Consider the following 24,966-nt stretch of genomic DNA (forward strand, 5'->3'; position numbering starts at 1 on the left):
CTGGACTTTGTTTTTTCACTGACTCTAATTGAATTTAAGCGGCGAGTAATTTTACAGCCTCAACTCGATCGATAATGGGTGCTATTTTCTGCGACCACGACGATCACAGGTTTATTATGGCTCTAGAGAAGGAGAGCCCCAAATGGCATCCCCGCAATTGCATGCTATTGATTAACATTCATCTGTTATGGCAAAATTCTGTCCTCGTTTAAAGATTAAGGCGATGATTAACCTCGGAACAGGAATGTCGTGAGCACCATTTAGGAGCAAATGTATTTTGAATCTGTTAAAGGTGGAAGGAAAATACCATAACAAAAGGCTCATGCCGACAATAACAATATTATGAGTTGTGGCGTAAGGACTTAAACTACTACTGTTGTAACACACCATAATGTATCAGTTGATCTGCAAAGTAACGCAGTGACTAAAGCTGTCAAAATGTAGTGGAGTAAAATAATTAAAGGCAGGTTAAGTGATTTTCTGTGCTTAAAATAAGTGTTAAATAGCTCTATATTCTGATAGTTTTCATTGCTAAAGACTAGAGTGTTTGTTCAGTAACAGGAGTCTCCATGTCTGTCCACCTCTTTATTAAACAGAAAATGCATTTTCAGGTCAGGATATCAATTTTATCCAATTAGGGTAGAGAACTCAGACAGTTTACGGATTCAACTAGTGCAATTGGAAGTGACGACACAAAGAAATGAGCAATCAAAATTGTAAGTGGAACACTGTGAAAATGAAGCTGATAAATGGGTACTCTCTCCTGATTGGCTGAATTTGTGTCACCTACCTGAAAATGCTCTGTTTATCAAATAGCTGGAGAGACTGTGATACTCCTTACTGAACAAATGCTCTATAGTAATGATTATCAGAATATAGTGCTTTAACCTGTTAACAAAAAGCTTTTTGTTTTCTCCAAAAAATATCACGTACTCTACCTTTTTAAGCATACTGAAGTAAAATAAAAGTACTTTAAGTAAATTGTACTTAAGTACAGTGCTTGAGTAAGTACGGTACTTTCCACCCCTGAATATAATACAATATTGTGCAGTGCTGAACACGCCATAGTAGTACTGCACCATGTCCTATTGAGCCTGAAGACTATGAACAACTGAAACCTATACCTGGGTTTCTATTCACGGCTCTCCTTAGAAGCTATACTTCTGTGTGACTTTGTTGTTTGTATTCATTCAGTCTTCCTGCTCTCTGAAAGAAGTCTTGTGTGAGTGAACGGGTTGTCCTCGGTTTTCTGCCGTTTCGTTATCATCACTCAAGGGCATTTACGGTTGCAACAGTTCACTGAGGTTTGATTGACTGTAGAGACAGTCACACAGAGGACAGCACAGCGGGAGGTAACATGGAACACACCCAGATTACCCCGCGGGAGGAACGCACGTGATAACACTACGCTGTAAAAGCCTGAGCGTTCATTTAACTCTTGAGAGTGTACAGATGTAACCAAATGGACCCGTGAGGGTCCATTTGGTTACATCTGTACACTCTCAGAGTTACAAATGGATATATTAAGTATTTTTCTCTGACAAGAGAGAGAAAATCTTCCTTTCAAAGAAAGTGTGATCTGGTGTTGTATTTGGTAGAACATTTAAAGCTGCAATCCATAACATACTTTAAAGGAGTAGTTCACCCCAAAAATTACTTATTTTCTATCAATTATACACCCCATGAAGCATTGAATTCATGGAGATTTTTTTTGTCACATTCATTTGATAATAATAAAGATGGTAATGTACCCGGTAGGAGACACAAAGGACTATTTGTGTCTCCTGCCGGAGAGACGGCCGGTTATCAAACTATTGGTTTAGGAATGCGATAAAAACCCAAAAATCCCCATGAATTCAATGCCTTTAATGAATAAAACACTATTTTTAACCAATCCGTATGGTAGAGTACGTAAATACAATGTACTGTAACTAGTACATTGCTGTCAGGTAGGAAAAGTAGCACTGCCTGAAGCTCATGAGCATGATATCTCTCCCCTGGGCAATCAGGGATTGCCTCTGGATGAGCAGTAGAAATGTGGTGTCTAATGCAGGAGATCTGGGTTCAAATACAGTTCTTTATGCACGACCATCTAATCCAGCAAATAAACAACAATAACAAAAGAGAGAAAATTCACACATGAAGGAAACTTACCACATTCCTCATCATCAGAATGAAAAAAAAAGGGATTGCAGCTTTAAATGTTCCTATTCCCTGTATTCTCATAAAATGTTGTCATATGGACAACTTCAAAAAGAAGAAAAAAAACATCAAAAAGAAGCCTCACACTTTCTCAGACGGCTCGTTTCCCCCCAGTGGGCTGAAACGCTGTCTGTTCCCAGCGGGGGGGCCATGCATGCAATCGTGTACACACTGCAGATCCACTCCATTGCCCTGGAGACATATAATGGCACATATTGTGAATAACACATACTGTATAATGACCTGTTTCATGAGCTGATTATTATCACCATGTATTATTACTCATCCCTCAATTGTCACAACATTATGTGGTCATCTGTTATGATACAATACAATGTCGTGTATGCAAACACGCATGCATGCACTTGCACTTGCACTTGCACTTGCACTCACATACATACAATACATAATACATTACACACACACACACACACACACACACACACACACACACACACACACACACACACACACTGAATGCAGTTTTCTATTAGTCATACAACATTGATTGTGGACCGCAGGGATATAGGGACGTACAGAGAGAGAAATGAATGAGGTGACCCTGAACCTGAATCTGTTTGGTATGTTGTCCACGAGTACTGGAGGTATAGAGGTCTCTCTCTCTCTCTCTCTCTCTCCCCCCCTCCCCCACATTTACAATGAAAGGTGCTCAGACTGTGAGGGAGCGGCCAAAGAGTGGAGAGATCCAGTCAAGTTCAATTATGGATCCTTGTAGTTTTCTCGGAGGTTGCCGTATAGTGCCTTTAAGGGGGGATCGATGAGGTGACAAATCGTAGTGGACAGCAACCCCTTTTATTTGCTGCGATGCTGTATCGATGCTCGGATGTGTCACTGTGTGTGTGTGTGTGTGTGTGTGTGTGTGTGTGTGTGTGTGTGGGCATTTGTGTAAAGTAACTAAGTACATTTACTTAAGTACTGTACTTAGTTACATTTTGAGGTATTTGTACTTTACTTGAGTATTTCCAATACTTTTACTTCTACTCCACTACATCTCGTAGGTCAAATATTGTACTTTTACTTCACTACAATTATTAGAAAATGTTAGCTACTAGTTACTTTGCAATTGTCAATTATTATATTATAAAACATACATTAACCCCTTTAGCCCTATTTTATACATAGGCTATTTGAAAATAGCTGATCTACAAGCTCACAACGAATCGCGACGCGTTGTGAGCTTGTAGATCTGCTATTTTCAAACATTTTAGTACTTCTACTTTTGGTGCTTTAAGTACATTTTGATACCAATACTTATGTACTTTTACTCAAGTACATTTTGAATTCCGGGCTTTTACTTGTAACAGAGTATTTCTATATAGCAGAATTGATACTTTTACTTAAGTAAAAAAAAATGAGTACTTTTTCCACCACTGGTGCACGCACACACGTAAGTGTGTGCGTGTGTGTGTGTGGTATGCATATATAAACCTACAAAGTTTCCCCATTTATGATAATTGAATGCTTTGGTCCATTTGTGTTTTGGTGGTTTATTTTCTGCTGGTGGGTTTAATGGCTTGTTATCTGTCTAAACCTGTTTTTAAATGCTTTCTAATGGCTCTTCAAACGCGTCACCCACTGACGGTCACAGTTTTTCTTGTTCGGTAACGTAGTCCCCATCAAAGCCCCTCCGCTCGGAGGGTTTTTTCAAGGTTACTCTCCAATTATCTAGCCCACACTGTCATATCTCTGATAGCGGCTGTGTTTTATTGCTGTGGAAAATCGTCAGCTTGCTCACTTTTATTGGGATGAAAACACGTAGCAGAATTAATTGACCATCTTTTTTTTTTTATGGAAAGAAGGAGCTCTAGTGAATCTGTCACAGGACTGTTAATTGAGTGTCTGTGCAGATGGAAGAGCCCCAGAGAGCCAATGACAGGACTGTTGTGTGCATGATGCTTCCTCCATGGACAGACCTCTCCCACTTAGGGATGTTGATAATTAATCCAGGGGTCTTCAACAGGGGATGCGGGACCCCTAGGGGGTCCTCTGAGTTACTACAAGGGGTCCGCCAAATCTTTGTGTGATATGATTTTATTTTTTTACATTAAACCACTTGAACCCTAGTATCCCTTTTCTGAGGATAACTTTTAGTCCGAGGCGTTGTGAGCTTGTAGATTGGCAAAGAGGTAAGGGTGTAGAGGACCAAGTAAACAAAAGAACGTTTAATCTGAAACACAATTTTATACAATATAGAGGGGGTCCCTGCTTCATCTCTCTCTCAGCTAGGGGGTCCTTGGCTTGAAAACGTTGAAGACCCCTGAATTAATCTCTAATCGATTCATTGCCGATAAGAATTTACTCGATTAAATTTATCGATTTTCAATTAATTGAAAACATAAAAAAATAGATTTTTTTCCGCGTAATTGTTTAAAAGAAAATCACACCATAGTTACAGGTATGGTGTGTGTGATATCAAATGTGAGCTTACCATAATCACAGTAATCCTTGATCATATTCCATCATATTCAAGGACTTTTGGAGAAAAATTAGACTCCATAGAGCACTGCAGATGGCAGGTGTGTGTCTGCGTCCAGCTGATGCTTGTTGATGTTCACACTCATTTTTCTGCACTCATTTTCGGTTTCGGACAAGAAATTTCCTTTTTTCCTTTGATTAATCGATCGATAAGGTTATCAACTAACAATTAATTTGCATCACTAATCCCGCTGGATCAGTGTTTTTCTTTTCATTTTTAAGGAAGGACCCTCATTTTGATTAGGCCAGGGACCCCAGTATGATTTTTATCTCTGGGACCACAGTCGAAATCCTCCATGTTAATTTAACTCTGAGAGTAACGGACCCCTAAAAGTCAATTTGTTGCCTATTAACTATCAATAATTTAGCTGGGGACCCCCTGGAACCCTCTAAAGGACCCCTGGGGGTCCCCAGGACCCCACCTTGAGAACCAGCGTGCTAGATTGGAGTTAAATGAACAGATTTTATTGCTGCAATTAATTGTCTTCACAAAAAATAAATGAAAAGAAAGCTTTCATTTAAAACAGACATTTGAAGACTACCTCATTTTGTACAGAGCCATCCAGGCCCCTGCTTTGCATGCTACTTGCATTTCTAGGTCACTCTTGAAAAATACATTTTATTCTCTCAATGAGAGATTTTACCTTGTGTGGGTGAAATTGTAGCCTCCAAGAATGGAACACTAACATAATATATGACACTTTGAGTTAAAATAACACTGTATATTACTGTCCCATGCCATTTTCTCTGGCCAAGGATAAGTTACGGGTCCATATAATGCTGCTCATAAGAAGCCTAATCCTATAATGTCAATGAAGCTTGCCGTCTCCCTCCAGTCTGAAATCCCTTACAGACCAGTAAAGGGGCATATACCACATTCAGCCTCAGATGACCCACTTTTACAACACCTCTGTTGCATAAGGTTCGGTATTTCCCCGTCACTTCTACAGTATGCAGTAATTGTGATTTGCGACCTTGCAACATAGTAATGCAATGGCTGCCTTCAGTGCCTTGCAAGAATATATTTAGGGGGGAAAAATACCGTACACAATTAACACATTAATTGCCAGGTATTTATTCATTATTAATGAATTAATCGACCTCTGCCAGCGTTTTTGCCTTATTTTGACGATTTACCGCGATCGTCCATTCTGTTGTAATCGGCAGTTGAATATGGCTCGTTTTCACCCAAAAAAAGAAAGAAATCCGAGCTAGATGTGTTTTTCTACATCTCATTAACATAGGAGTGGATGGACTGACTGTTTTTTGGATGACCTCATCTCTGCTTCTATGATTCTCTCAGAGTCAAGGGATCATTCATGGGTTAGGGAAGAGCGCCCTCTAGCGTAACTTCTTTAAATAAATGTTTTTTTCTTTAAGGACGTATACGTCCGTGGCAGGCAATGTGTTAAAACACAGCACAACTTACAGAGGTAAACAAAACTATAATTGTGGAGTTTGCCAGACTGGCTAAATGATTTAAATGATAATTTCACAATTTCACAAATAATGTCTTGGGGAATAGAAATGCACACCTTTTGTAAAATCTCTATGGTTGTATACTGTACCTCAACGTCATTCATCTAATGCAGTGGTTTTCAACCCTTTTCATATCAAGGTCCATTATTTATTCGTCATCTGAGCCATGGACCACCATTTGATGAGATTCAGACTCTCAGACCCAAAACGTAGAATATTTTGTTATCGTTGGATACGATTTTGTCCACAATTCCATGCTGTATTGATGTTGGTACCAATAGGAGAAATGACAGGCAAACATTGATCAAAATAACAATTATTTAATTAAGTAATGCAGATATTTAACAATCATTTAACTCTTGAGAGCGTAAAATGAAACCAAATGGACCCTTACGGGGTCTAATAAGGGTCCATTTGGTTACCAACTCTCCATCATTTAGCTGGGGACCACCTGGAACCCCCTCAAGGACCACTGGTGGTCCCCGGGCCACAGGTTGAGAACCACTGCTCTAATGTTTTGATGAAACAAAGTGATTACGCTTTCCTTTCCACTTCTTTCCTAACAGCTTTATATGGACACTGGAAAAAACATTAACATTAACCCGACCCTCCCTTTGGTTTGTGTTCTTTCTGCAGGAAAGGAAGAGTACGTCGCAACCTTCAAAGGATCCGAGTTCTTCTGCTACGACCTGTCCTCCAACCCCATCCAGAGCAGCAGCGACGAAATCACGCTCTCGTTCAGGACGCTGCAGCGGAACGGCCTGATGCTGCACACGGGCAAATCGGCCGACTACGTCAACCTGGCGTTGAAAAACGGAGCGGTCTCGCTCGTCATTAATTTGGGGTCCGGAGCCTTTGAAGCTCTGGTGGAGCCGGTCAATGGGAAGTTTAATGACAATGATTGGCATGATGTCAAAGTAACGAGGAATCTACGTCAGGTAACAGTACAGATGGTGACGGCAGGGAGTTAGTGAATTAATTAAAAACAAATTCAATTGAACGATTTGAACGTATTTTTCCAATTAATTTTAATTGGATTAATAGTCACTTATTGGATTATTTGGGGAGGAGATAAAACGGTGCCACAATTGAGCAGGGACATCTTAGAGCTTGATCAAGCTAAATAGGAATTGCTTTTCACACAGCGTTTCATTCAAACCTTCAAAGACATTACAGTACATAACATCTAACATATTATTACTTTTCAGGTTTGCATTCTGTAAAAATCTATCTTTATGCATCAAATAGTTAACATCCAAACTAATTACAACAATGCATCTGCTAATCTATTTTTTTTTTATTATGCATTACATACTAACAACTTTTATGTCAATTGCAGCAGGTTGTCACACAAATTGGTCACTGTAACAAGAATTAAGTTGAAAAATCTCGCTATTACAATGCAGTGTTTTTAACGAGTTTCCTGTGCAGCTTAAAAAGAGCATAGCATTATGATCACATTGTCACATAGTAGAGGATTTAGACTTTACACTGATGTAATTGAAAAGATTATTAGTCACTGAAAATACAATGCCGGTGGAGATTACACAATGTCTGTGTTATCATTCAGCATGGCAACAAAGTAGCTCTTCACTGTCACATCTGAAAACATTCAATCAAGATTCAAGATACAAATATTTTATTTGTCACATTCTCATACAGTACATGTGCAGCAAAATGACTGCTAACAATGTACATGGTGATACATGCAATATACATGTGATACAAGTAAGGTAAGCGGTTATAATACTGTACAAGTAAGGTGCTAAGTAGTAATAAGTAATAGTGTAGATAGAAAATATCAGTTGGCCTAATAAGTGCAAAGAAAATGCATAAAAAATACAGCATCACTAACGCAATATGTGAACTATAATGCGTGACAGTGAATATGATAGTAGAATACAGTAACACACAGCTGTTTTCTTTCTTACTTACTGTAATTATCCATGAATACATTTTCCATTAATACTCTTGAGTGAGTTTGCGTTAGCATAGTTCTCAAAAACAGAACATTTTATCTCTAGACGTGTTCCTGCTCATGTGGGGGAACTGTTGCGCTTTTATCTTCCTCTCAATTTAAAAGTAAAACAATATATTTTGGATACTGAGCTAAATAATTATTTGTAATGCATTGATTTGGCCAATCTGGACCTTCAGTGTATGTGTGAAACGTGACACGATGCATAGCAGGTGCATGCTGTGTTGGGGTTGGACCAGACTCTCGTCTCCATCCTCACCATCGTGTGTCAGGGGGGTCTCCTTTGCTTTGTCTCATTTCAGTAAAGTGATCCTAAAGTTCATCAATAAGACCAAAAAAAGGAGGTACAGTATTGTATGAGAGCTGAGAAAATTTGCAGAAGAGTGGGATTGGTCACACAATCGAAAAAAAGAAAGAAAAATAAATTCAATCAAAACAAGAAAAGTACAGAAACAAAGCGAAACAAAACAAAAAAGGAAGCCTTGAAAAAACGAACTTGAACGGGGGGACTTCTCGTTGAAGAGGGTCGACTGATGTGCTTTAGGCATTCTCTCTTTATGAGCCATGTGGTGTCTTTGTCAATCATATCCTTTTTGTCAGGGCTGGGAAGCCGCTCCGCTGATCACTGGGCGCACATATACTGTAGATAGAATAACGTGGTGCAAAAATACACCATGAAGAACTGAGGGAGTCACACAATTCAGCTCTGGCACCACCCACCACCACGCGTGCCAGAGCAATTTTTTTGTTAGTTTCTTTGTTTTTTCTTTTCTTGTTAAAACTTATTTTGCCCTTCCTTTCTCTCTGTTACTAACATGCTTTGAAAAACAAGACTAACACGTCACTCATGGAATGTGTCATACTTACTAACCCAGAATCGTTTTTTTGGACGTTCTTTATTAACAATGTACTAACAGTGGTGGTCCATCATATATTTTTTGAGTAACAATCGTTATTCTGTTCACAGTTTTTAATTTCCTTTCTCCCCCCTTTTCCACAAAGCACTCAGGCATTGGACACGCTATGGTAAACAAACTACATTGTTCGGTAGATATCATTCCTAATTGTTTCTTAGTTTGGGTTTGCCGTGTGTTTTTCCTTTCTTTGTTTTTTTTTGTTTTTTTTTAAACTGTAGACGTCATTTACAAAAAAAGAGAGGAACTTGCGGTTGGTACTCTTCTTGCTTACCTTTTTGACTCCTCTTTGATTTCACAATTCATCCATTGGTTTCCACCCTCCTTATTTCACCTGTTTCCTGTCCAATTCTGTTTGATCCACCTTTTTAGGAAGCATCGTTTCGAGCCTTTTGCATCAAGCAGTGGTTAGACAAGGAGGAACCCTCTCCTGGCTGGCTGGCTCTCATGATGCACCATTGTGCTCAGCCAGTTTCTATATTCCCATTCACTTTGCATGGCATGCACTTTGAATAATATGCGCTGCTGCGGACGCCGCACTAGCTGCTCCCATTTGTTCACGTCTCTGAGCTGTGTTTTTCATTCTGTTGCTTCTCTGCAGTGTTGATTTTGACAGCAAATTTTGATAGTCTTTTGAATCAAATTCCATTTAGTTTTAGTCGTATTTTAGTCACCTGAAATGTCTTAGTTTTTGTCTAGTTTCTGTCGACTAAATTTCATAAGATGATAGTCGACTAAATCTACAGTTGATTTAGTCGACTAAAATGTATTTTGGCGGGTCGTAATGGCTGATTTTACACTTGGTTGCGTGTTGAAAATAGCCGATCTACAAGCCTGCGACGCGTTGTGAGCTTGTAGATCTGCTATTTTCAGAGCACAACACCTGAGCGCAACCAAACACAAAATGACTTTTCTTAGATTTCTACTCGATCTCTTCTCCACTATTCACTCCCTAACATTTTAGTCTAGCTTTTATTTGTTGACGAAATTGTCAGTATATTTAGTCATAGTTTTAGTCATCATAGCTTAGTTTATTTCGTTTTTTATGTAGTTTTAGTCGACGAAATCAACACTGCTTCTCCGTTGCTTTTCTTTTTATACTGCTCTTGTGGTTTTCACTGTTTGCTTTTTGCATGCGTACTGACACAGTGCCCGGTGTCAATTAATACGTTTTGTAATTCTATTAACAATATGGGGAAATTTTCTTTTTGCATGCACGCATGCAAAAAGAAAACACAAAGGCATGCATGCATACTGTATTTAAAAAAAAGAAAAAGAATAACCTCCATCCATTAACCTTACGCTGCAAAAGTGATTATGCTTCTAATGGCATGCGAGCTCCCTACAGTATCTAACCCGATGGCACGTTCTAATTTCTTTGGTATAAAACTGCTGAACCTACTAATATGTATTTTAGCTGAACTAACCTAGTTAACATTCTACTAACACCATTTTTGTGTCTGCTAAATTATACTTTTGAGTTGCAGCAGGGGCAATATACTAACACTGTAGTTTGGGCAATCCATTATTAACAACTAACTAGAATCTCTTACTCCCTCTGGGAGGGCTTGCAAGTCTGCTAACTAATCCTAACCTGGACAAAATAACACTAACAATGAAACAAAAAAAAAGAAACAAAAAACAAACCAAAGTAAAACCGAATTCCAAACAGACATGAAAATGGGTTTCAGACACATTTAAGGACAAATTGACCATAAGACAACAACAAGAAGGAAAGGCGACTAAGCCAGCACTACAGTAGAGGCTATCTGAGTATATAGCGTGTCCTTTTCCCCTGTGCTTTGTTGTCTAGGTGACTATATCCGTGGATGGGATACTGACCACCACGGGATATACACAGGAGGACTACACCATGCTAGGCTCCGACGACTTTTTCTATGTCGGAGGCAGTCCTAGCACAGCTGACCTCCCTGGATCTCCCGTTAGCAACAACTTTATGGGTTGCCTGAAGGAGGTAAACACTACTGCTTCTCTCTGTGCACACTGAGGGTGGTGGGTGGCCTTAAGACTCAAGAACAGACCCTGCCACCCACACACCCTGTCTCCTCCTCTCTCTTGCTTTTATATATATACATATATATATACTGTGTATATACATATATATATACTCTCTCCTGTGCCTCTGAGGAGGCTCCCTTTTCTCTCTCTCTCTTGCGCTCACCTTATGTTGCCCCCACACGTAAACAAGTTATACACACACACACACACACACACACACACACACACACACACACACACACACACACACACACACACACACACACACACACACACACACACACACACACACACACACACACACACACTGGGGATTTACCTCAATGTCTGTGCATTTCTGCCAGATGCACTGCAGGCTGTTTGAATTTTCATAAGGAAGTCCAGCACTATATACACTACACTGTCATTCCTCAAGGGGAGAACCTCCCCCCCTAATCCCCCCCGATATTTCTGTTTGCAGAACTCCGATTTTTTTTCTCTGTCAAAACGCAGTCAAATATTGCACAACATTACATGCAGTGGTTTATACAGTAGCAAACCGGAGCATGCCACAGAAAGAGATTTTTTGGAGAGAAAATGTTTACGTGTGGTAGCTGTTGTCAGTTCGAATGTAGCTTTACAAACAGCGATTCAATCCCTGGGATAGCTTAGCGCTCAAGGCCTACAGTACATCAGTTGACATGAAAGAATATTTTCTGTATCTCACCGTGTGTGTGTGTGTGTGTGTGTGGGGGGTTGTGGTATTTCAACATGACCGAATAAGCATAATGATGCAACTTGCATCGTTCATGTTGCGTCATTCGCATCAGTGCAATTCAACATAATGATATGCCCATGTATGGACTGGATCATGCCTGACAGCGTAAATTACCATTAATGTGCACGAAATCCACTGGACGCACAATCATAAGCACCCAGACGTCCTGGTTTGGCTTAGATTGGCGTTAACAGTTGCGCACAAACCTGCATGCACAATAAAGCACAGGAAGGGAGAGGGAGAGTCTATTTCACCTCTATGCAATAAGTTGGCCAAAGTAACGTGCTAAAAACCTGAACACGCTGATCGACATGCCGCAAAGTGTTGTCAGCACAGTAACATACATTATTGTTTACATACATATATATGCATACATACAGGGGCGGCTGGTATCAATGGGCTAGTGGGGCTAAGCCCCCTCTATATTATTGAAAAAAAAAAAAAAAAAAAAAGTATTTTTAATTTTTTAATTTTTTTTTAATTGTCTTTATTATTAAAATGTTATTAAATGTTATTACATGTTATATATTTTTTTTAGAATAGATTATTTTACATGCTGGTGGAACCTAGAGCAGCAACAGCATCAAATAGTTACAAGGAAAACCCTAAATATGTCAAAATGGGCTGATTTCTTTTAGCCCAAATCAGCTTCCATTGGCTTTCATTGAGTTGAGTGATTGACAGCTGACATGACACGCCTGCTTGATTTACTCACCATTGGGGCTAACTTTTCTTAGCCCCCAAGCTCCGCCCTCACTGGCTTTTGACCAATGAAGGTGTACCTGCGTTTTCTGTGCTTTGTTCTGGGAACAACACAGTGTGTGTGTGTGTGTGTGTGTGTGTGTGTGTGTGTGTGTGTGTGAGAGAGAGAAAGAGAGAGAGAGAAAGAGAATTCAACTGCCCCTAGCGATCTAACGGTAAGGCTGGCGGACATGACAGTGGATGTGTTGGATGCAGCTCAAAGTGAACTTTACTCAGGTATCTAGTTTGTTGCCGTACGACCTTCCTAGACCGAGTTATTAAAGAAAAACGGGCGACAATGGCCAAAACTCAATCGAAAATCCGCGATCGAAAATCGGCAAAAGTGGCCGTTTTCAAGATGTTTTGGCCATTATCTCTGGAACGGAAGGTCCAATCTGCTCAGTTCAAAGCTTGTTTAATGCGTGACTTTGAGGATATTAAGCTCCTAGCGACACCTTTACGGGGTTTTGGGGTTTTTGGGCCTAAAAGCAGTGGTGGAAAAAGTACTCAAATTCTTTACTTAAGTAAAAGTACCAATACTGCAATATAAAAATACTCTGTTACAAGTAAAAGTCCAGAATAAAAAATTTACTTGAGTAAAAGTACAACAGTATTGGCATCAAAATGTACTTAAAGTACCAAAAGTAAAAGTACTAAATATTTGAAAATAGCAGATCTACAAGCTCACAACGCGTCGCATCGTGACGCGTTGTGAGCTTGTAGATCGGCTATTTTCAAATAGCCTTTGTATAAAATAGGTTTAAAGTGGTTAATGTATGTTTCATTATATCATAATTTATATCTGAAAAGTAACTAGTAACTAAAGTTTTCAAATAATTGTAGTGGAGTAAAAGTACAATATTTGCCTCTGAGATGTAGTGGAGTAGAAGTAAAAGTATTGGAAATTGGAAATACTCAAGTGAAGTACAAATACCTCAAAATTGTACTTAAGTACAGTACTTAAGTAAATGTACTTAGTTACTTCCCACCACTGCCTAAAAGTATGGTAATTGTTCGGACCGGCCCAGTAGGGCCCAGTTAGGGCCAGGCCTTAATTTTCAGGCCCGTGGGGCAGATCTCAGGGCAGATCTCCACCAGGCCAGGTGGCCCTACCCAGGCCCATGAAATTGATAGGCAGTCTACAGTAGCCAATTAGAATGAAATATGCTAAAACTGACTCATACACTAATACAGAACCATATATAGGCTAAATATTGTCTCTGACTCTCTGTCGGTTGGGAAAACTGTTCCTTTTATTTTAAAACAATTTCAAATGGTGAAAAAAGCCAATCTACAAGCTATAATTATTACAAATTAAGAAATACTATATTTTAAATAGTGAAAAATACAGAAAATAGGGGAAATACATAAAATCTCTAATCTGTGATTCTAATGTGATTAATGTGACCCCTACAGTCAGTGAAGTCCAGGGCTGAATGTGACAAATATTGAGACAAATAGGCTATAACCCAATACATAATTTTATTAAATACATTGGTTATATTTTACAGATAGTTACACTATTCTTGTACTATATTAAAATTAAATCATCCTTAACCTTCAGGTTAATTCATTATTTCCGTGGACTTAAAAATCATCGTTTTTTTTATGGCCTTCTTTTTGATTGGCCTTTTACAGGCCCTACCAGCCTGTAGGGGGAGGTAGAGAGTAACATATTATGATACCAGCCTGTAGGGGGAGGTAGAGAGTCACATTATAATACCAGCCTGTAGGGGGAGGTAGAGAGTCACATTATAATACCAGCCTGTAGGGGGAGGTAAAGAGTCACATTATAATACCAGCCTGTAGGGGGAGGTAGAGAGTAACCTATTATAATACCAGCCTGTAGGGGGAGGTAGAGAGTAACATATTATATTACCAGCCTGTAGGGGGAGGTAGAGAGTAATATATTATAATACCAGCCTGTAGGGAGAGGTAGAGAGTAACATATCATAATACCAGCCTGTAGGGGGAGGTAGAGAGTAACATATTATAATAGCAGCCTGTAGGGGGAGGTAGAGAGTAACATATTATAATACCAGCCTGTAGGGGGAGGTAGAGAGTAACCTATTATAATACCAGCCTGTAGGGGGAGGTAGAGAGTAACATATTATATTACCAGCCTGTAGGGGGAGGTAGAGAGTAATATATTATAATACCAGCCTGTAGGGAGAGGTAGAGAGTAACATATCATAATACCAGCCTGTAGGGGGAGGTAGAGAGTAATATATTATAATACCAGCCTGTAGGGGGAGGTAGAGAGTAACATATTATAATAGCAGCCTGTAGGGGGAGGTAGAGAGTAACATATTATAATAGCAGCCTGTAGGGGGAGGTAGAGAGTAACATATTATAATAGCAGCCTGTAGGGGGAGGTAGAGAGTAACATATTATAATACCAGCCTGTAGGGGGAGGTATTATATCGGTGCCGCGCTATGAGCTTGTAGATCTGCTATTTTTGAATACCCAAAAATCTTAAAATGACACAGATGCGTTCCCGGTCTTAATGGATTAATAGAAGTTTTACCACCCGCTGGCCTGCACTCCCATTAGCCAATTTCAATATAGGAAGACATTGTTGCGACATTTATTTGGGTCTTAAATTACATTTGTTGAGGTCTTAAAAAGGTCTTAAAAAGTCTTAAATTTGACTTTCAAAATGGTGCAAGAACCCTGTATAAGATAGCATGTTTGAGCATAAATATGCATTTTGAGAATCCAAAAAAATTCTGAAGCGCGCATGCTTAGCCCTCCCACCCAAAGTTCCCACCAGCCGCCACTGCATACATATACATAATATATATATGATCTCATTGGCTGGAAATGTACAGAAACGGCACAACCTTTGTAAATCTGTCCAGCCACTCAATAATTCATTGATTTGTGGAAGGAAGAGAGAACCCACTGTAGTCTGGCTGACCAACAGCTCACATACAGTGGCCCCTCTCCCCCCCCCCCCCCCCCCCCACCCCCGTCCCCCGTCTGTCCCGGCAGCAGAACGTCATAGGCAACGCCGTTAACTAAGGCAGCGGCCTTAACGAGCAGAGCCCTAACGAGTTGAAGACGGAGGGAGCGTGTGGACATGTGGTCCGCAGCCAGACTGCTCATTAAGCAGAGCTGCCTCAGAACTTTCTGAGCGGTTCAGTGCGGACGAGACTATATCAGCTGGAGGTGAGAGACAAAATGTAGGACAGGCGAAGCTGGGGAAAAGAGAGAGGAGAGAGGAGAGGAAGATGGGGGGGGGGGGGGGGGGGAAGGCGGAGGGGAGGGGGGTTGGGGATAACTTTTTGAATTAATCCATTAGGACCGGGAACCCATCTGTGTCATTTTTTTTTATTTCTTTGGGCTTTTATATAGATATACTGTACAAGCTCAGAGCCCGGCACCAAGTGCCGCACTATGAGCTTGTAGATCTGCTATTTTTGAAAAATCTTGAATATGTGTGCAAATCTTTGAATATATGTTTAAAGCGAACATTTGTAACTCAAATCTTTGCTTCTGGGGATTCTACAAATGTCTTCTAAATCCTAAGTTTTTTTTAAAAAACGTATGATGCTATAATCAGTGTTTTTCAGTTTTCAAACTTTTTTATGTCAAGGGCCTCCAAAATGATGTATTTGGCCACGGACCCCCATCTCAAAATATGTTTTTCCAGGGACCCCCAGAAGCAAAGATTTGAGTAAAAAATGTTCGCTTGAAAGATATATTCAAAGATTCGCACAAATAGCAGATCTACAAGCTCATAGCGCGGCACTATGCACCATGAGCTTGTAGATCTGCTATTTTAGAATAGCCAAAGTATAAAATAATGGTTGAAGTGGTTACACTGATGCGTTCCCGGTCTCACTGGGTTAAAAGATAAATGAATGGATTCTCCTGCAGCACCTTGGAGATTTACCTGTGCAGATATCTTGGCATGTCCCTGGTGGATTCTCAAGTAAATGATTTTTTTGGGTCAGAATTCCCATTAAAACCCCAAAAATAAATATAATACTGCGTGCTTTGAAAATGCACTGGTGGAGGAGAGAGGCAGATAAGAGAACTTATGGGCCATCTGGTAGAGAAATGAATCAGTCTCTTATTCCCCCCTCGCTCTTTCCCTCTTTCTCTCTCTCTCACACTGGGACAGAGAATGCTTTTAACATGCATAAACAAATACCTGTGCTGTAGTACCTGCAGTATAGATATCAGGACTATACTGTGTATGTAATATATAGGTACAGGTATGTGTGTGTGTTGGTTCTAGGCTTCTCTTGTAGGTCTATCAGACTCCTTGAGTTATAGGCAGGGCTTTGTGAGACGTTTGTGCTGGACTGTGCGTGATATTTGTGCCGGGAACTGTGTGACGTTGGTGCTGAAGGGGGTCAGTAACTAGAGTATCAGTAACTAGACTATCAGTAACACTCTTTTTAAATTACACAGACCTTCTTGTTGTTCGTACAACAATTAAGACTAGGCCGGCCGTCCTATATCTATAAAACCACAAATCCCCACATATGGAGTACCCTGATGATATCATCAATATGACATCATCAATATGTAGTCATAGTACTGGCCTGCTGGACTCCACATTTGGGCATGCCTGACACGGAACTCCATATATGGGCATAAAAGGGACAGAGAGACGGGTACAAAGGGTACTCTGACACGGATACAACGGGTATCGCATAACCGGGTGGAGCATGCATTTCTAACTTGCATCTTTCCCGAGTAGGCCGATAAAATGTAAAAACATTTAGTTCAAAGCAGAATGTTTCCCGGTTTTATTTTAGTTGCTAATATGCATTTTGCACCATGATGGCGTCCTCGGAGCCGACAACACCACGGAAAGTTAGTAACATTTTAACTTGTTCTTCCGTTATAGAAACAAGTGGGCTTATAACCAAAACAATCCATGTTCCATGGGAGAAATGTTTTAACACATTGAATGCCAAAAACGGTCCGGACCGTTTTTGACCCAATTCTATTTTTATACGAGTGGGCCACGTGGGGCGCTAAAACGAAACTTTGACATCACCCAAGGAGTTTCTGAGAAGAAGAGGCTGGATGTGGCTCCATGTCAAAAATCCTTCCGGTCGGCGTTTTCAATGTTATCTCCTTGACTAAAAGCTTAATATCTCCATTTCTTTTTAATGTGGTGGAAACGAGCCTTTTTCGATCGGCGATCACGCTGCAATGGAGGGTCGCGTTGGAAATATTATTGTTCCAGGCGTTAGTCGGGACCCTCCGCCGTCTCGCACGCACGCTTTGTTTACATGCACTTCCACGTCGGGGCTTCTCACAGCACGAAACGTATAACGCAAGTGGATGGAAGAAATGCAGGCACTCAACGTATAATATTTTAATAAACCTCTGGCACCCAATGTGTTAAGTGTTTTCTGGGACAAATGTTATTGGGCGCCCCGCCCCCACTGGAAGAGTAGGGCTGAGGGCAGACCAAACGGGCGAACATCCTGTTATCAACATTCTATTGGACGGTCCGGCCAGAGTCCAATGGAAAAATGTGAAAAAGACACTGGTGGCAAGTTCTGTTTCTGTATAGTCATACCTCCAAGACAAGCTAACTGTAAAAAAAAAAACTAGTTTTTGAGTGGAGGGGGACTTTAAGCCTTACTCAGCGGTTTTTATCCCCTACAGTATATGCTGGCTGGAGTGATGTCCTGTTAGTACATTGATAGCCTGTCAGCATCATTCTCTCTGGTCTGTTTGATTAGCCAGACGATCTGTCCTCAGGTCAACCTCCCTGTGTGCCCCGCTCTAAAGATGATGACATACAGTACAGTAGAGCTCTTCATGGTCCCCCCGGTTCCAAAAATGGACCCCAGACCCGCGCGGGTCGGAGCCATGTTTTATCATGATCACTCGGGGGCGGGGCGGAATCGGCGCTATTACCTCGGAACTCGGGTCTATCTATCATTATGTGTAATACGCGAGTGGATCCGAGAAGACCCGTAGTATGCCTGCCCTATACTGTGTGTGTGTGTGTGTGTGCGCGGCTGCACTAGTAATCAGGAGAGAAACGCAATGAAGTGCTGTTAAACTTGTGTCTGATGTTTTAGACAGACCTAGGATCAGGTTAGTGCAGCAGCGACATGAATCACTGTGTGCATCTTGCGTGATGTTTTAGGCTGGTTTAAGATCGGATTAGCCTACTGCAGCGCAACAACAAAAAAGTTGGTGGTGCGCACCACGATACTGCAAGGCAAGCCAGCTGCCAGGCTGATTTGAAAACACTGCTGTGCAAATCACCTCTGACGAGGTGAAAGCAAAGCTTTGATCATAAAACGGTCATTGGTCAAAAGGTCTGCTTTTAATTCATAAAGTCCGCATTTATTTACAAAGAAAACCTTTTGTCACGCATATTAAATTAATACCTCTGCGCATATTTATTTATTTTTTATTTTTGTAGTTTCATATGCGCTTTTTTGAAGGGGTGTCTGCAGGCTCGGGTCTGTAGAATCTCGGAAATGAACGGGTTTCGGAACAAAACAAAAAAAAAGTCGGAACGGCTCGAAATCGGACTAACTTGTCACGGGTCCACCCGGGTTTGGTTTTGTTATTTGAAAATAATCTCGGAACGGCTCGGAATCGGATCAGATTTCACATTTCCATGTCGGTTCCGGTCCGTTCTTTTTAGACCCGTGAAGAGCTCTACGGTGCAATAGTAGGCTACTAATGTTACCTGCTCCATACAGAACAGTACTGTAGCAGTATTTACCCTGCTCCATACAGTATATACCAGGGGTGGGCAACTTTGATGATGGAGAGGGCCACTATGTTTCCACACTCACTCCAGAGGGCCACATAGCATACTGTCGGGCAGAAAGCGCTTATCTCCGTATTTTAAACTTTTTTCGTAAATTAATGCCGTACTTCGCCATTCTACAGTACACAAAAGTAGCAAAAGTGGCCGATCTACCAGCTCAAAACGTGTCGCAGTGCGACGCGTTTTGAGCTTGTAGATCTGCTATTTTTGCTACTTTTGAATTGGAATCCAGATTTATTTTTGCCATTTTTAAATTGGTATCATGAAAAGTATTTTTTTTATTGAATTCCAAATGCATTTAGTTATACTTTATAAACTTAAATACAAATACATTGGACATAAAAAAGACAATAGATTTTTTTTAAATACTAGTCATTAAGCTGCTAATATAGACTGACGTAATTAAAGCGGGTCATATTTGCATGTTTGGAATTGTAACAGCCGAAATCAATAATATATCAGTATTCCGATATTAACCTGCGGGCCGCATTAAGTGAAGGTGGGGGGCCGCGTGTGGCCCCCGGGCCGCCAGTTGCCCACGTACTGTATGTTATATAATGTAAAAGTAGCAATGTTCCCTGTTCCATACAGAACAGCACAGTAGCAGTAATGTTACCCTGCTCCATACAGTATAAGCAGTAGCAGTGGTCAAAAAGCATCGTGCCGTAATTGATGGGAGAAATGCCATGTGATTGATGGCCGCGGTGCCATGAGGTACGTCGCTGTATTAGCTTACGGCGCTCCGATATGAGATGTCCCCATATGAGCCTGTCCCTTTACAGCAGATGACAAAACAAACGGTGGCACGGTAATAGCTCAGATGTCACAGCCCTAGCTTGATGACAAATTAGTGCAGCACTAGACTGCTGTGTCCTAGCTGCAGCAGTGGTGGGAAAAGTACTCGCATCTTTTACCAAGTAAAAGTATCAATACTGCAATGTAGAAACGCTCTGTTACATGTAAAAGTCCAGAATTCACTTGAGTAAGAGTACAAAAGTGTTGGCATAAAAATGTACTTAAAGTACCAAAAGTAAAAGTACTCATTGTGCAGAATGTCCCTTTTCAAGTTTTCAAACGTATAAAGATCTTCTGAAAATAGCAGATCTACAAGCTCACAATGTGTCGCATCGCGACGCATTGTGAGCTTGTAGATTTGTAATAATAATCCAAATCTACAAACTAACTAGTAACTAAAGTCTTCAAATAAATGCAGTGGAGTAAAAGTACAATATTTGGATCCGAGATGTTGTGGAGTAGAAGTAAAAGTATTGGACGTTGGAAATACTCAAGTAAAGTACAAATACCTACAAAATTTACGTAAGTACAGTGCTTGAGTACATGTACTTAGTTACTTTCCACCACTGCAGGAGGCCCATATGGCTGAGAGCAAAGCTCCTTTGACTCTGAAAGGTGCCCTTTTGTCGTGACTCCAAGAGAATTGATTGTGGTTCATTGGTTTGATGTCTGTTTGAGCCCCCAGTCTGTAGGACTAAAGTTTCCCCTGCAGCCAGAGAACTCCTGAAGCCAACCTTCAAAGATAGCATCCTTTTTGCAGGATCCTCTGCCAATAGATCCTTGTCGAATTGCTTCAGTCTTTTTCCCCTTCGTAGACATAGATGTATTTCCATGCAGTCTCTAGTAAAATTGCATTTGGCTCTTTGTCAGAGATGTGGATGTTCTTCTTCTGAAAGGATTTATTTTTAATGCAGTATATCATCACTGTCAGGCAGAAACCTTGTACCTCGATATTTCATATTTTTTTATGTTTTGTTCATGAATTAATGCCTTGTTTTTTTTGTAGAGTGCTTCATTGTATGACAGTGGAATGCAAAAGTAGCGAAAATAGCTGATCCAGTCTGTGGTTTTTATACATATTTAACCAATGAAAAGTATTAACGAGAGCGTGTGACTAAATGATAACTACACTGCATCCATTGAGATTCTCTTTTTTCCATTTCCTGAAAAGTAACAGTTTTGGACATACAAGGTTTCTGCCCAACAGCGAGCGAGGATAGTGACTTGAAAGTGATGATGATGGAAGATAGACTGCAGATAAAAAATAATCTTTGTACCGTTCCCCCTCCACAGCTTAACACATTCACTGGCAGGTATTAATTAATTAATTCATCCACCTCTACCAGCGTTTTTACCTTATTTTGACGATCCACGGAGACCATGGGAAGCCACGATGTGAACACGGATGTAAACAAAAGCTGTCTGGGGGGAGGGGGGGAGGGTCTCGTCTATCCACCAAAACCAAAACATTGAAACCGCGTCCGTTCTGTTATCGGCAGTTGAATATGGCTCGTTTTCACTAAAAAAAAACGCGGTCTGGGAGAAGAAATCCGAGCTAATGTGTTTTTCTAAATCTCATAATATTTTTTTTGGGGGATGATGTCATTTCCGGTTCTATCGTTCTCTCGCAGTCGAGGCATCGTTCATAGGTTGGCGATGAGCGCCCTCTAGCGTAATGGACGCATATATGCGTCCTTGGCAGGCAAGTGTTGGATTTGAAAGGATTTGCAGGCAATGTGTTAAAGGACGACTTCACCCATTTTCAACCTATCTCTCATATAATTGGTCCTCACTAATACTCATGATAAAATGGTACCATTTTTTCCTACCCGGTCTGTGTCTCATAGGAGGACTGTGGACACTTCAGAAACCTGTCTACCAGTGACATCATCGTTAGGCATCATTTTTATTATGAGCATTAATGAAGACAATTTTATGAAGATGGGTGAAGTTGTCCTTTAACGGTGCAGGACAATACAACGTGTCGTAAAGTGCTCCAGGAAGCCAGTGAGCTTTGCCTAATTGTGATGTGCTGCTCTGATCCCCCCCCCCCCCCTGCCTTCATGCACACCGTTGGACACAGTAGATGGGATTCAGTGATAAAACACGCTCCATGTAAATGCAGTCCCACAGGAGGTGTCCCTGTTTTTAGTTTTTCAGGTGAGCTGTAGTAAATTATTTACTCAAGTAAAAGTATCAATACTGCAATATAGAATTACTCTGTTACAAGTAAACGATCGGAATTAAAAATGTACTTGAGTAAAAGTACAAAAGTATTGACATCAAAATGTACCAAAAGTAAAAGTATTCATTATGCAGAATGTCCCGTTTCAAGTTTTCTAATGTATAAAAATCTCTTGAAAATAGCAGATCTACAAGCTCACATAATCTGCTATTTTCAAATGGCCGAAATGTATATACTGTAGGGCTGAAGTGGTTAATGTATGTATAATAGTAGTGCCTCTGAGATGTAGTAGAAGTAAAAGTACTGAAAATTGGAAATACTCCAGTAAACCCCTAAATTGTACTTAAGTACAGTACTTAAAGGGGAAGACCACCCATTTTCAATATTTAACTATGTCATTAATATAGCATAAAGGAGTTGTGTGGAAATAAGAAAATTTTTAAATGTTAAAAATTTTAAATGTTAAACCCAAATTGATTTTGGGTTTAACATTGCAAATTACACCGTGATGACTCATCATGGTGTAATTTGCAATGTTAAACCCAAAATCAATTTGGGTTTAACATTTAAAATTTTTAACATTTAAAAATTTTCTTATTTCCACACAACTCCTTTATGCTATATTAATGACATAGTTAAATATTGAAAATGGGTGGTCTTCCCCTTTAACTCATTCAATGCCAAGCTTATTTATGGAATTTTGTGCCACAGCCAAAGGAGCCGAGATACAGCCTTTTTCAGTAAGAAGTTAAACAAAGAGTGAATGGAGCAGCAAATCTTCAAATCATCATATCTTGGGTTCTGAACATGTTTTTCAAAAAAAAAATGATTTTTTTTATTTATTTTTATGACGTCATGTGGCGCACGAGGCGTCAGGCCTCGTGACGTCTTTGACGTCATGTGGCACTGGATGAGTTAAGTAAATGTACTTAGTTACTTTACACCACTGCTCATGCATCAAAGCAACTAATTAATGGTTAAATGACATTACCCAGTAAAATCTAATTCAGCATAAACACAGTAGTAGTAAAATGTGTACAATAAAAGCCATGACAGTATAATAATAGACATTTTAGTTAATCTTGTGTAATGGGCCTCCATGGTGTACTGTGTCACCAGCATGCTGGTCTGCTGTGCAGGACGGCGCCTCAGAGGGCCATTTATACTTAGCCGCGCACCGGTATGGCGCACCTGAAAATAGCCGATCTACAAGCTCACGACGTGTCACGGCTGTGACACGCCGTGAGCTTGTAGATCGGCTATTTTCAGGCGCGCGACACTTAACTGGCGCACCAACAGAAGTACAATGCCGTGCTTCAGAGGTCACATGTGCTAATGCACTGCACTTAGTCAAGCATTCCCTCTACCAACGCCTGCATGCTTTACGCATCCTGTGGGATTGCCCGTGATTATGGGCCAATCATTAGAGGGTTTTTTAAAGTCAAAATGTTCACTTGAAGCACGTTTACTGAAATTCACACTTTCATATTGCTTAATGGCTCCGTCCTTGAAGCCTCAGACTCCTCGTCGCCTGTGTGTACCGGTCGGTGTGAATGCGTGTGTGGACACACTTGACTAATCTAAATGTTCTTAAATGGCTTTCGGGAGAGGTACATCCATCATTGGCAAGGCTTTTATTCTAATCAGAGGCTCCAGCAGAGGCCTTGATCAGCAAATTTTACCCCCACAGCACACCTGCAATGTGGGCAGCTGCTCAGCCTCATCACTCTGCATCCCACTTTCCTCCACCAACCCCCCCCCCCCCCAGGGGATGGTAGGCCTATACCTGAACCAATATGCTATTATTTCACAGAGGTATAATCATTCACTAGGCGACCGCTATCCCTCGTCGTGAACCTTTTCATTTCGACAAATGTCTCTTTCTCTACAGGTCGGATTCAATTTAAAAGTCTTGAATTCATGTCGGGGACACGTTTTTTTCTTTGTGCTGTACCCAGCACAGAAGCCTGGCCTCATGTCAGTGGCATGTAGATGCCACTAGACCAGTGGTTTTTCAACCGTTTCCATATCAAGGTCCATTATTTATTCCGCATTTGAGCCACGGACCACCGTTTGATGAGATTTAGCCTCTCAGACCCAAGACTTACAATATTTTAGGCATGACCTCGATTATTCGAATAGTCGACTAATTGATCGAGGGAGTCTGATTTGTTATATTAATTAACTAATAGTTTGCCAAACATTTGATATATATCATGATTTATTGGGAGAAACCAAGCAAGTATATGTTAAATCAGACACTAAGCACCCCTACAGCCAGAATGGAATGTTCCTCTATTGCATATTTTTTGCATGATTCGACTGAGATTGGCAGTCAAATCATGCAAAAAAAAAGTGCATTAATCGACTATTAGTCGACTATAGGCAACATTTGGCCAATCAGAGTCGACTATAGAAATCCTTAGTTGGGGACAGGCCTACAATATTTTGTTATCGTTGGATACGATTTTGTCCACAATTCCTTTCAAGTAATGCAGATGTTTAACAATAATGTAACTCTTGAGAGCGTAAAATGAAACCAAACGGACCCGTGAGGGTCCGTTTGGTTTCATTTTACGCTCTCAAGAGTTATAGATCTATAAGGGTCCATTTGGTTACCAACTCTCCATCAT

The 24,966-nt window shown here is 40.5% G+C and overlaps 1 protein-coding gene across 1 annotated transcript in view; it reads left to right on the top strand.

Annotated features, from left to right (window-relative positions):
- LOC308100128 (neurexin-1a-like) overlaps positions 1 to 24,966 on the top strand; it is a gene marked incomplete at both ends in the record, with an annotated part of 542,450 nt that overhangs the window by 155,207 nt on the left and 362,277 nt on the right. The window contains 3 exon segments of the mRNA XM_080449034.1: positions 6,814 to 7,115; positions 9,158 to 9,181; positions 10,883 to 11,044. Of these exon segments, the coding sequence (XP_080305160.1) occupies positions 6,814 to 7,115; positions 9,158 to 9,181; positions 10,883 to 11,044 (488 nt within the window).

This window comes from Gymnoscopelus braueri, assembly GCF_963280865.1.
Source record: "Gymnoscopelus braueri genome assembly, chromosome: 14".
NCBI classification, from domain to species: domain Eukaryota; kingdom Metazoa; phylum Chordata; class Actinopteri; order Myctophiformes; family Myctophidae; genus Gymnoscopelus; species Gymnoscopelus braueri.